This window comes from Parasteatoda tepidariorum, chromosome 9, assembly GCF_043381705.1.
Source record: "Parasteatoda tepidariorum isolate YZ-2023 chromosome 9, CAS_Ptep_4.0, whole genome shotgun sequence".
NCBI classification, from domain to species: domain Eukaryota; kingdom Metazoa; phylum Arthropoda; class Arachnida; order Araneae; family Theridiidae; genus Parasteatoda; species Parasteatoda tepidariorum.
This window is the reverse complement of record NC_092212.1, coordinates 49,154,595-49,167,479: the sequence shown is the minus strand read 5'-3', so window position 1 is coordinate 49,167,479 and position 12,885 is coordinate 49,154,595. Positions and strand designations below refer to the sequence as shown.

At 29.2% G+C, this 12,885-nt stretch overlaps 1 protein-coding gene across 1 annotated transcript in view; it reads left to right on the top strand.

The window, feature by feature from the left end:
* Positions 1 to 12,885, top strand: part of LOC107444516 (eukaryotic translation initiation factor 3 subunit E-A) — a gene marked incomplete in the record, with an annotated part of 29,312 nt that overhangs the window by 15,469 nt on the left and 958 nt on the right. The window contains 4 exon segments of the mRNA XM_043049960.2: positions 5,339 to 5,456; positions 7,865 to 8,076; positions 11,599 to 11,701; positions 11,782 to 11,916. Of these exon segments, the coding sequence (XP_042905894.1) occupies positions 5,339 to 5,456; positions 7,865 to 8,076; positions 11,599 to 11,701; positions 11,782 to 11,916 (568 nt within the window).

The window sequence follows — 12,885 nt, the reverse complement described above, 5'->3', positions numbered from 1 at the left end:
TATCTATTACAGTTCAACTGTAGTAAATGGGATGAAAACATGCGCGTCATCTGATTGCCATTTCAAAGATCTCTTTGGGTTTTCCATTGAGTTTCTTATGAATTGGTTTTTAATAGGACGATTGCTTTTTCTGATATTTTTCCTATTTTTTAATCATATAATGTCCTAATTTGCTTTAATTTTTTTTCTTGTTTTATTTTGCATCCACTGTTAATAACTATGTGTATATCTATGACATTTCAACTGTAGTAAATGGGGTGAAAACATGCGCGTCATCTGATTGCCATTTCAAAGATCTCTTTGGGTTTTCCATTGAGTTTCTTATGAATTGGTTTTTAATAGGACGATTGCTTTTTCTGGTATTTTTCCTATTTTTTAATCATATAATGTCCTAATTTGCATTAATTTTTTTCTTGTTTTTATTTTGCATCCACTGTTAATGTTAATAATTATGTGTATATCTATTACATTTCAACTGTAGTAAATGTGATGAAAACATGCGCGTCATCTGATTGCCTTTTCGAAGATCTCTTTGGGTTTTCCATTGAGTTTCTTTTGGATTGGTTTTTATAGGACGATTACTTTTTCTGATATTTTTTAAAATTTTCATTAATTTTTTAAGTTTATGGTATTCTACTTTGTATTATTTATGTGAGCTTTTTAAATTTTTTTGGCATCTGTTATAAAAAGAAAATTGTTTGTCTTTTGTCCATTGTTAATGAAGTGTCATCTGATTACAATTTCAAAGATCTCTTTGGGTTCTCTATTGAGTTTCTTGTGAATTGATTTTAATAGGACAATTGCTTTTTTCTGATTTTTCTTTATCTGTTTTATAATCATATAGTAGAAGTGCGCAACCTGGGGTCTGCAGGCAGCATGCACCATGCAAAAGCTGCTGAAAACAATTAAAAAATAAAATAAGTAAAAAAAAAATTGTAAAACAAAAATTTGATAACTCTTTTTGATGGGCTCAATTTAGATAGATTCTATCGTAAATCTTTGTTTTTTGATCTCTTTTTCCGCCGAAATTGCTTCGGAATTTTGCATTGTTGGTTTTTTAAAAAATACCAACACGATATTGAAATGCGTGAATTTCGAATTAAAGTACGATAACTTCTTATGCATTATTTATTTATTTTTTTTTTCAATTTCATCTTAAATCCAAGTGAGGTTTTTTTTCTTTTTTTCTGTCTTTTTTTTTTTTTAGCCAGTTTGTTTGGTTTTATATAATTGGTTATAATTCCAGTACATTTAATACCGTATTACAACTTGTGAGTTGTAAATCCTGCGTTCAATATTTTGAGCGCACTTTATTTTATTTATTTACGGCAATTTCATTGTAATATGAAATGATTATGTAATACGAAATTATTTTTAAAATGCCAAGTTTTAACTTAGATATCTTTTTTGCCTTTGTTCCTACCAATTTCATCGTACATCCGAGTTGTTTTTCAACTATTTTTTGGCAGTTATTGCTTTTCATTTCTACATGGTTTTAAAAATTCTGAATTTTATTACGGCATACGAATTTTAAATTATTGCTCTGTTTTTCCATGTGATTTTTACAATCCCATTATTTTTCCCCCTCTCCAACAGCAATGTTATTACAACAAGAGAGTTTTTAATCATGATTTTAATTAATCACTTTTTGATACAATTTTATAGTCAATCTTCCATTTCTTCCATTTTTTGCGACAGTTAGAGCCATGTTTTACGATATTTTAATACAATGTAATACCGAATCCCAATATTTTAATACAGTGTAATTGCAGCTTGAAGAATTCTTGAAGTGTTGGAAAGCGAAAATTTTTAACCTGCTCACTGTCTAATTTTTTAGTTAACTTAAGTGATTTTTTTTTCAAGAAAAAAATTTCGAAATTCATGAAACCTCAAATTATTCAAAAAAATAGTATTAATATCTGAAGCATAATATCAAATAAATATTGAATCTTATTTTGTACTATAATTGTTTTATTTTAATCTTTCGCTTTTGTTTAAACCCTATAAATTTTTTTGAATTAAAATATATTTTATTTGAATTTATATTACTCATCAGAATATATATTTATTGATTTATTTTTTGTTCTAAATGATACGACTTAAAAAAAACTTATTTATTTTATCCAATTTATGTATATTTTTTTAATGTATCAATTTTTGTAAAAAAGTGAATTTTTTTTTTTTTAAAGTATAAAGTTTTTCATCAGTTTTATCATTTTTGAATGAATCTGAATAATTCAAAGCATTTTTGAAAATGAAAAGTGTTTAATTTTCTCAAAATATTACTGATAAATTCCATGTTTACTGATAAAAAAATAAGGTGTTTATGTTTATATAAAAATCTCCTGGTTGCAATTTCAAAGATCTCTTAGTTTTCCAATGAGTTTCTTGTGAATTGATTTTAATGGGATGGTTGCATTTTCTTATTTTTGTTTCTTTTTTATAATCATATCTACTTTGCCTTGTTTTTTATATTACATCTCTTTTTAAAAATTTTGTATCAGTACTAAGTAATAAATGTGATGAAAGCATGCGCGTCATCTGATTCCCTTTTCAAAGATCTCTTTGGGTTTTCCATTGAGTTTCTTTTGGATTGGTTTTAATAGGACGATTGCTTTTTCTGATATATTTTTTTTTAAACTTTTTATTTTTTAAATTTTTAGTATTCTACTTTGTATTATTTTTCTCCTTGTTTTTGGTTTGTTTTTATTTTGCATCAATTTTTAAAAATTGTGTGTATATTTATGACAGTACTGAATCAGGGTGGCCACCCACCTGGAATTATCAGGGAATTTTTTTTATACTGGAAAAAACCTGGAAAAATCAGGGTAATTTGGATAAAAATCGGGGAATTTTAAAGAAAAGCTGGAAATTTTTTTAATTTCACTAATTTAAATTATTCACTAATTTTCTTAATTTAAATTACCCACTTTTTTTAGAAAATGTATCTCCAAGCAGTTGAAATATCATCAACTTAGCAATACTTTGCTTGCATCAAAATTTNTTTAAATTATTCACTAATTTTCTTAATTTAAATTATTTCATCCATTATACCCACTTTTTTTAGAAAATGTATCTCCAAGCAGTTGAAATATCATCAGCTTAGCAATACTTTGCTTGCATCAAAATTTGCTCCATTACAGCTCTGTTAAACTAGAATGCAGCGGAAAATTCTCCCACTGTTGCTAAACGAATGTGAAAACCTTTGACCGCTATGGATTGCAATTTAGGAAAGATTGTGGGGGAGGTGGAAGAAGGAATTAGGATATTAGCTTCTGTTTTTAAATTCTGTCCTTGGGCTGAATCCATTTCTGGCTTAAGTTTGTTCCAATGCTTTCGTGGTAATTTTTTTCCATTTGACAAAATGTTTTTGTATTTTTAACTTTATAAAATTCTCCAAAAATTAGTTGGTTATAATCTAATAATAATAATAGATTTTATATTGCACTCTTTTTCTGAAAGCTTTTGTATTTCCAAAGCTGTGAATTATTTTTTCTCAGCAAACCAACCTTATAACATATTTTAATTTTACTCTTTTGTTGGTCAATATATCATTTTTGATTCAAAATTTTTTACCAAAACATTAAAAAATGAATAAAAAAATCTTACCAAATTATCAAAATAAATTATTTTTTTCAAGATATGTTTTAAAAAAATGGCATTTTGAATAAGATATTTTATAATATAGACACTTTTCTTGTACCCACGTCCTACACTTTATTAGAATAAAGAAACTAAAACCTGGAAATTTTAAGATTTTTATCTGGAAAAATCAGGGAAATTTGAAATCTGATTTGAGTGGCCACCCTGTGAATGTAGTAAATGACAGCCGAAATAGGTGCAAAAATGAAGTTTCGATGGTAAGCGACTTATTTAAAATTAAGACACATTGCACTCTAACAAACAGAGTAACAAAACAACGAAAAGTAAGAATACAACATAACCATCTTCAACAGAAGCATAAGTGTATTCGACCTACAGATAAGGAATGACGTCATGAGCTACACCTGATCAACCAACAGCAAAAGAAAAAATACCAGCTGAGTGCTCGCAGTCCATGATGTTGCTGGCATAGGTTGAATACAGGAGAACGCTGCATCACTGAAAACGAGTTTCACAAAACAGAATATCTCAATTTTATTACGATTGATCAAACAAAACAGAAAAAAAAACTTTTAATATTTTATTTATCTAATGGTAATTGTGATGAAAACATGCGCGTCATCTGATTGCCATTCCAAAAATCTCTAGGATTTTCCATAGAGTTTCTTTTGGATTGGTTTTAATAGGATGATTGCTTTTTCTGATATTTTTTTCAACTTCTCTATTTTTTCATTTTAAAGTATTATTCTACATTGTATTATTTTCCCAGTTTTTTAATCTTTTTTGTTCTGCATTTGTTATTATTTAAAAAAAAAATTTGTTTGTGTCTGTAATAATAAATATGATGACAACATGCGCTTCATCTGACTGCCATTTTGTGATTTTTCACTTTGGGATTTTCGATTAATTTATTGCAAGTTTAAGAAGACGATTTTTTTTTTTTTTAAATTCTGGTTTTTTTCTATCGTATATTATTTTGCGTTACTTTTTTCCTGCTTTTTAATTTCACTGGCTTTATTTTTTTTTTTTTTTATTCTTTGTTCATTTATTTATTTTTTCTTTGTCCTTTTACTTAAAAGTATAATCTTTTTCAAGCTTAGTAATTTTTTTTATTCTGCATCTGTTATTGTTGAAAACAAATGTGCATATATATTGTTCTATTGTAGTGAATATGATGACCATGCCATCTGATTGTCATTTCAAGATCTCTTTGGGTTTCTTGTGAATTTTTGTTCCTATAACAATAGGAAAAATACCAAAAAAAAATTTATTATAATTTTGTTTTAGATGATAGATTTTATTAAAACAAAATCATATGTGAAATAATTTTTTAAATCTGTTAAAATTTATCTATTAAAATTATTTGTCAAAATTAGTTAATTTTTAAAATATTTAAGATCACTATGCACAGAAGACATCGTTTAAAGCGGGTTTCTGCACATTACTTTTCTATAGAAAGTGCAGGTTCTTATGCTAGGTTATTTATTAGTATAAAATGTGTTTAATTTCATTTTTGCTTCAATTAATAACTTAAGCTTTCATATCATTATTTCACTTTACTTTTTAATGAATGAAGCAACATTGCGAAGAATAGTTTTGTTACTGAGATACTTTTCTCACAGATAGTATAATCTCTGTTTTTAATTTAAATTTTATTTAGCATGATTAATAAAGTTTAATTATTTGTTTTTTTATTGATTGTGATTATCATTTTTATTATATTTTTTACTTAAAGGAATTTGAATGCAATTCAGACGTTTTGTCCTCACATTTTAAGATACATAACTGCAGCTGTCATTACAAACAAGCAGAGACCAACTGTGATGAAAGAATTAGTTCGAGTTATTCAGCAGGTATGTGAATGTTTTAAGTTCTAAACCATGATCAAATCTATCTATAGTTAAGTCATTGGAAGTTAGTTTCTCAAAAAAAAAATTTTTTTTCAATATATCAGAAATGCTAACTACATAGTGAATTAAATGCCATTTTTTTTAACGATCTGCCTTCTTAATGCTTAAATTTTTTTATTTATTATTTTTTTTAAAAAATTCAAATTATTCATGTATAGTATATCAATAATGAAGCAGCATTTGCTGATATTGTGATATCTATAAATTATGTTTAAAAATTAACCTGGAAAAAAAATTTATAAATCATGTTAAATTTTAAAGTTTTTTTTTGAAATATTTTAAATATATCAGGTTTTTCTCCGAGGTGTTTCTACCTTGATTGTGTACCATAAAATGATAACACTTGATTTGAAAATAAGTGCAAAAAATCTTCGGAAAGATAATCCAGGGATTTTAGTATTTGATCTGCAGAATAAGTAATTAAAAGTTACTACTAGTCTGTACACATTTTCAATGGTCTTTTTACATTTCTTGATTAGGTTTTATTTTTAAAAGGTTAGTAAAATAAGTGATTTTGAACTGAAAAATTAAAGACTGAGAATGTGTAATTTTCGCAATTATGATGAAATTTGCTATTTTGTGACCAAAACAGTTTACTATCCTTTTACATAAATTGCTGGTATGGGAGACCATTTATAATTTATTTTATGGCAGCCCAAGTCAAATTTTAGTTGTCCTAGAACAAGTGGCCACTGTTATTATGCTATGTGCAAATATTGCATATTAATACATATAGGTTTTTATAATATGGAATATGCTGCTATATGGAAATACATATTTATAAGAAATAACTCAATTTCTGTCAGGCTTGGCTTCTGCCTGCAGAAACGGATTTCCGTCATGTTAATGTCAGAAACTAAAAAGTATAACTCCTTTTAATCATTGTAAAAACTTGATATAATAAGTTATAATAAAATGTTTAATAATAAAATGTTTTTTTTTGTATTTATTGTACAGTAATTACTTTCATGTTATCTTTTGGCTTTTTGTCCCAAATATTGCAGAAAGGAGTTTTTGCTTTACACGTTTCTTTCACTGGTTTTAACTGCAGAATAGTCCGAGTTGGGTACTGAAATTATCAAAATAAAGACTTTTAAAACAAAAAGTTTTCCACAATAATTAAGCCGCTATAGTTAATACCGAATATATCCATTATGTTTATGTATTACTTTAATATGTAATGTTGCATACAATTGGGGTATTCTCTGTACATGCTGATGGCAGACACCTCATATCTGTGGCAAAATTGTAGTTTATCGTTGCTGAAACTTGGAATGATATTAATACTATTGTCCTCCAGGGATTGATAAATGATATGCAGCAACATTGTATATTTTAAGTCGTCTATAAACTAGGCAAAAATATTGGGCATTAACAATGGTGGCTTAAATTGGCAGCAAATTTACTTTTTTTTTTTTTTTTTTTTTTTTTTTTTTTTACCCAGAAGTGAGATTCTTCATGTAAATCTGTATTCGTCTGAAGACTTTGCAATATTAACAATGTTTTGCTTTCATTAATTTGCTTTTATTTTCAGTTATGACACACAATTTATTATAGTTGTTTTTCTTCTTAAGTTACAAGCAAACTTAATTAATAATTTACTGTGATTTTTTTTTTTTTAAATGCCTTAGGTTTTTATGTTAATCTTTAACATCTGTACTTTAACAAGATTTATTAAAATATGTGAAACTGGAAAATGTATTTGTTTGTAAAAGTGATAACTTTATTTATTTTTCTTGATGAAGTTTGACAAAGTCAAAATTTATTTCANTCTTTTATTCAAATTTAAAAATATAAGATTGGTAGGTTTTTATGTTAATCCTTAACATCTGTGCTTTAACAAGATTTATTAAAATATTTGAAACTGGAAAATGTATTTATTTGTTAAAGTGATAACTTTATTTATTTTTCTTGATGAAGTTTGACAAAGTCAAAATTTATTTCAAAAGTGTTAGAAAAAAATATGTAAAATATACATTTTTGCAAGTCCCTTATAATAACTGCTTTTTAATTTTAAAAAAACTGTCTAGTTATCTTTTACACTAAGTCCTTAAAATTTTAGACTCCTTGGATTTCTTTTTCTCATCTCTGTATCAACCCTGATTGTACATTATTTAGAATCTGAAAATGTCTTCGTAAATCATTTTCAAAATTGAAAATATGTATTTATAATTTTGAACCCAATAATAACCTTTACTCTCTTATAACGTAATGTAATGTTTATGCTAATAACAAAAAGAAAATAGAGTAGCCTTAAAATTAAATATGTTTATTGGTACATAAATTATATGCTTTGTTTTCCCTGTGATATTTTTAAATTTCCTTATCTTTTTTTTTTTCTTCTTATTTAGGAAACTTATCAGTATAGAGATCCACTAACAGAGTTTGTTGAATGTCTGTATGTTAACTTTGATTTTGACCGTGCACAACAAAAGCTCAGAGAATGTGAAGATGTCTTATCTAATGACTTTTTCCTTGTTTCTTGGAATGATCTATTCATTGAGAACTCTCGATTAGCAATTTTTGAAACATTCTGTTCCATTCATCAATGCTTATCACTTCAGTAAGTGCATAGTTAACTTTTAATTTATTAATGTTTTTTCCTCAATAAATAACAAAAACTAAACTCAGTGGCGGGACAGCCCATAGAGGGCCAAGGCCTACTGTTCCCATCTAAGTTTTCTTGGGCTCTGGGGTGCAGGAGCAGATGTTCCAGTTAGGTGGTCAGTTGAACGCGAAACCCCCAGTTCCCAAGCATGCTTGGTACTATTTATCGAACCACTGAAGGGGTGGAAGGCTGAGTCAACCTTGCCCGGCCAGAGGATTGAACCCAGGACCTGTGGGCGTGAAGCGCTGCCCCTCAGCCACCGGTCGTTTAATAAGTAACAGTTTTTTAAAGTTTTAATTTAAATGTACAGTACACTCTCGATTATCCGTGCGTGGATTATCCGGTTTGCGGATTATCCGTGCTCATATCGGAGTCACAAAAAAAATTTAAAGAGAAACATTTCGAAATTATCATGCATGTAAAATTGATGTTAATGTGAATTAGAATCTTGTCATATCAGTTTTGCAGAATAGTCACGCAATCTATTAACCCTTTCGAAGGCCGTGGTAAGTATACTTACCACCGCTTTTTACCACTTTTAATTTAGGTTTCCATTTGTTAATAACTTCAGCTTTCTTGAAGTGCGTTTCAATAAAATTGGTAACCATTAGTTAGTTTAAAAAATCGTATAAAAGTTATAAAATACATAATTCCTTTTGAAGTTTGCAGCATTTATAAAATTTATTTTATAAATAAAGAAAAATAAAAATCAATAAGTTCCTAATAGGTCATGTTAAATGTATTTACCACCAAAAAAATGGCCTTTTTATAAACTAAATGAGTTTTTTTTTTTCTTATATCAATTACTGTTCTTAAAACAATTTCAATTCCAAAAAAACTTTAATTTACCTTTACTAGAAATAAATGGCCCATTAAAGGGTTAACAGGATATGAAACTAAGCAGAATGAAAGTTTTTATTGATAATAATCGCTAGAATAACATTTTAAAGTGCGTAGAGGTAAAAATCGAATGCTCTGGAGACTGTTTGACGGGTAGGGTTGAAGGGGAAGGGAGGGATCGGAATTTTGCTCAACTACCCTCTCTCACTTTCACACGTGTTTGTCTTGATTATCGTCAGTTAGTAGAGTGAATTTTTTTACTATTAAAAATGAGTGGCGTGAAACGAAAGCGAAACGTTTTAAATGTTAAACAAAAATTAGAAATTCTTGAAAAACTTGATAATGGAGAATCAGCTAGCAAATTAGCAAATGATTATGACATTGGAGTGCAAACTGTACGCGATATAAAAAAGAACAAGGAAAAACTGATTACCTTCACGAGAGATTGTGATGACGAATCTGCACTTTTGAAGCGGAAAAGTCTGAAAACGTCAACATACAAAGATTTAGATTCTGCTTTACTACAGTGGTTTAATCAAAAAAGAGCAGAAGGTATACCTATTTCGGGTGCCATGTGTTCCGAAAAAGCGAGATTTTTTCATGAAGCGCTAGGATTAGAAGGAGATTTTAATGCTTCATCTGGTTGGCTCTCTCGATTCAAGCAACGCTATGGAATTCGGCAGTTAAATATTGAAGGAGAACGTTTAAGTGCTGATTTGACAGCTGCAGAATCGTTTTGTTTGAAATTTAAAGAATTTATTGACGAAGAAAATTTTACTCCCGATCAAATTTATAATGCGGATGAGACAGGTCTGTATTGGAAATGTCTTCCAACAAAAACACTTGCTTCACGGGCAGAAAAGTCAGCTCCAGGCCACAAATCGTCGAAAGAGCGCATTACAATCATGTGCTGTGGAAATGCTTCAGGGGACCATAAAATGAAACTCGTAATGATTGGAAAGGCTAAGAACCCCCGCTCGTTTAAGGGTACAGGATCAAAAAATTTACCTGTTGTTTATTTCAATCAAAAGGGGGCATGGATGACAAGGGACATTTTTCTCCTATGGTTCCATGAACACTTTGTTCCTGAAGTCAGGAAACACTTACAAGCAAAAGGCTTACCCAAAAAAGCAGTATTGCTTTTAGACAATGCCCCTTCACATCCAAATGAAAGTTTGCTAGTGTCTGATGACGGATTTATTACTGGTAAATTTCTACCTCCAAATGTTACAGCAGCGATACAGCCTATGGATCAAGGTGTAATTTCAGCGATGAAACGGCTCTATAGATCTGAACTTCTGAAAAATTTGATTCATGAAGTTATAACACTACCAAATTTTTGGAAGCAATATTCGCTATTGGATGCAGTATATGGAATATCAGCAGCATGGTCAAAGGTAAAATCATCTACGTTATCACGATCGTGGAGAAAGATCATACAGCTTGATGAACAATCTTCCTCAGATATTCAAGAAGAATATGATAACAGTATTCTTGAACAAGCAAGAGAAATCGAAGGTTTCGAAATTCTTGATGAAGAAAATTTAGAAGATTGGTTTCAAAGTGATGCATGTGAGCCTGGCTTCCAGCATTTAACTGATGAAGACATCCTTACTAACTGTATTGTTAAGTCAAATAGTGATGATAGTACTGATGCAGACGATGTAGTAAATGAGGGAAACACAATTTCACACTCTACTGCTCTACAATCTGTGGAAACTTTATTAGATTATATGGGAGAACGTGGGTTTGATTACGGCGACATTACTGCTGTTCGTAAAATATGTGTCAATATACGGCAAGAGATGAACAAACAGCAGAAACAAAGACTCATCACACACTTTTTTAAGTAGTAAATGTTAAAAGGAAAATTCCTAGTTTGATGTTATACAGCATGGTAATGCAAGGAATTTTTATATTTTGATGCACTGATGTTGATTTTTTCTTTAATAAAAAAGAGTTTTCGGATTATCCGTGTTTTTCGATTGTCCGTGCGACCCGTCCTGGTGATTAACCCGGATAATCGGGAGTACACTGTAGTTTAAGTTACACTATTATAGTTCGCTCCTTTAATTAATACAAATATCTTTGCTTTTTATTCTATAAGAAGCATTGAGTAAGACACAGAAAGAATTGATTATTTTATGTGACAAATGCATGATCTGTTAGCTGAAGTTGGTTGCTTTGGTTTTGCTAAAGAATCTAAAAGCTGTAATTTTTTTTTCGTATTATTCCATTTTTATTTTCACTAACAAGTTTAATCTGATCATCATGTTTTTCATTTGCTTTAAGGAATCTTATTTGTTAACCTAGGCATGAAAATGTAATATCTCCTCAGTGCAAATAGAATCGCGAGAGAGAGCCATTCAAATCTTGCCAAGAAATATAAATTAATCCACTAATGATTTTGATTTAAAAGCTTTAAGGAAAGAAAGAAAAAAAACTGAACTAGTGCTGTTATGTGGGTCAGAAGGGCAACTAAATGTTAAAATATCTTTAAGCCTATATGTTTCACATTAAATTAATTAAAGTTTTTTTTTCTTGTGTTCCAAAGTAGCCACTATTGGCAGCAACAAAATTTCCTAACTTTGCCTTCTAATGTATTGTTTATCTGTCTAATGATTTTAAATATTTTAGAATGCTCTCTGAAAAATTGAATATGTCATATATAGAGGCTGAAAAATGGATAGTTAACCTGATACGAAATGCACGTTTGGATGCAAAAATAGATTCTCAACTGGTAACTATTTTTTTTTTACTAGATTATGGTTAAAATGTTTATATATATGTTAGGAAATGTTGTTTCTTTTTTGTTTTTAGGGGCATGTCGTGATGGGAACAAAAAAACTTTCTCCTCATCAGCAACTTATTGAAAAAACTAAACAGCTGTTTGGTAAAACAAATTACTTCTTTGCTAACCTTGAAAAAAGACAACCGGCTAGCCATTTAGAAAAGGTAAGTTTTATTTTAAAATATATAGTTTTTCATATATATTCGTACCTTCTTAGTACCATAAAGAAAAACAGTTTTTTGACAAGTGATTATCACTGTGATTCATTCACTAAACTAAACTCAGTGGCGCGACAGCCCATAGAGGTCCAAGGCTTACTGTGCCCATCTCAGTTTTCTGGGGTGCAGGAGCAGATGTTCCGGTTAGGTGATCAGCCGAACGCTGAACCCCCAGTGTTTAGTTCCCAAGCATGCTTGGTACTCATTTATCAACCCACTGAAGGGATGAAAGACTGAGTCAACCTTGCCCGGCCCCAGAGTCGAACCAGGGGCCTGTGGCACGACAGCGCGAAGCGCTACCGCTCAACCACCGGTCTCCAAGGAGTACTTGGAACTACTTAGATTTCTAAATTAGTCCTTAGATTATTGTGTTGCATAGATTAACTTATTAAGTACGCTGATGAATTTGCTGTCCAAACAGGGAAACTAAATTATATGACTTAGGTGTCAAAATCTAATCGTTTGAGAAATATTTTAAAAGAAAATAAAATTGAATTACAAGAGTTAGAAGAAAAATATAACAGCAAATAATTTTAATTTTACATGTTACAAGCAAACTTAAGTAATAATTTACTGTGTTTTTTTTTGTGTGTGTGTGTATAAAATGTCTTGGATTTTCTTACGTACTCAAATTTAAAAATATAAGATTGGTAGGTTTTTATGTTAATCTTTAATATCTGTACTTTAACAAGATTTATTAAAATATTTAAAACTGGAAAATGTGTTTATGTGTAAAAGTGATAACTTTATTTTTCTTAATGAAGTTTGTCAAAATTTATTTCAAAAGAGCTAGAAAAAAATATGCAAACTAAACATTTTTGCGAGTTCCTTATAATAACTGCTTTTTAATTTTTAAAAAAAAAAATTGTTTAGTTATCTTTTACACAATGTTTTTTAATTTTTGATAAGTCCTTA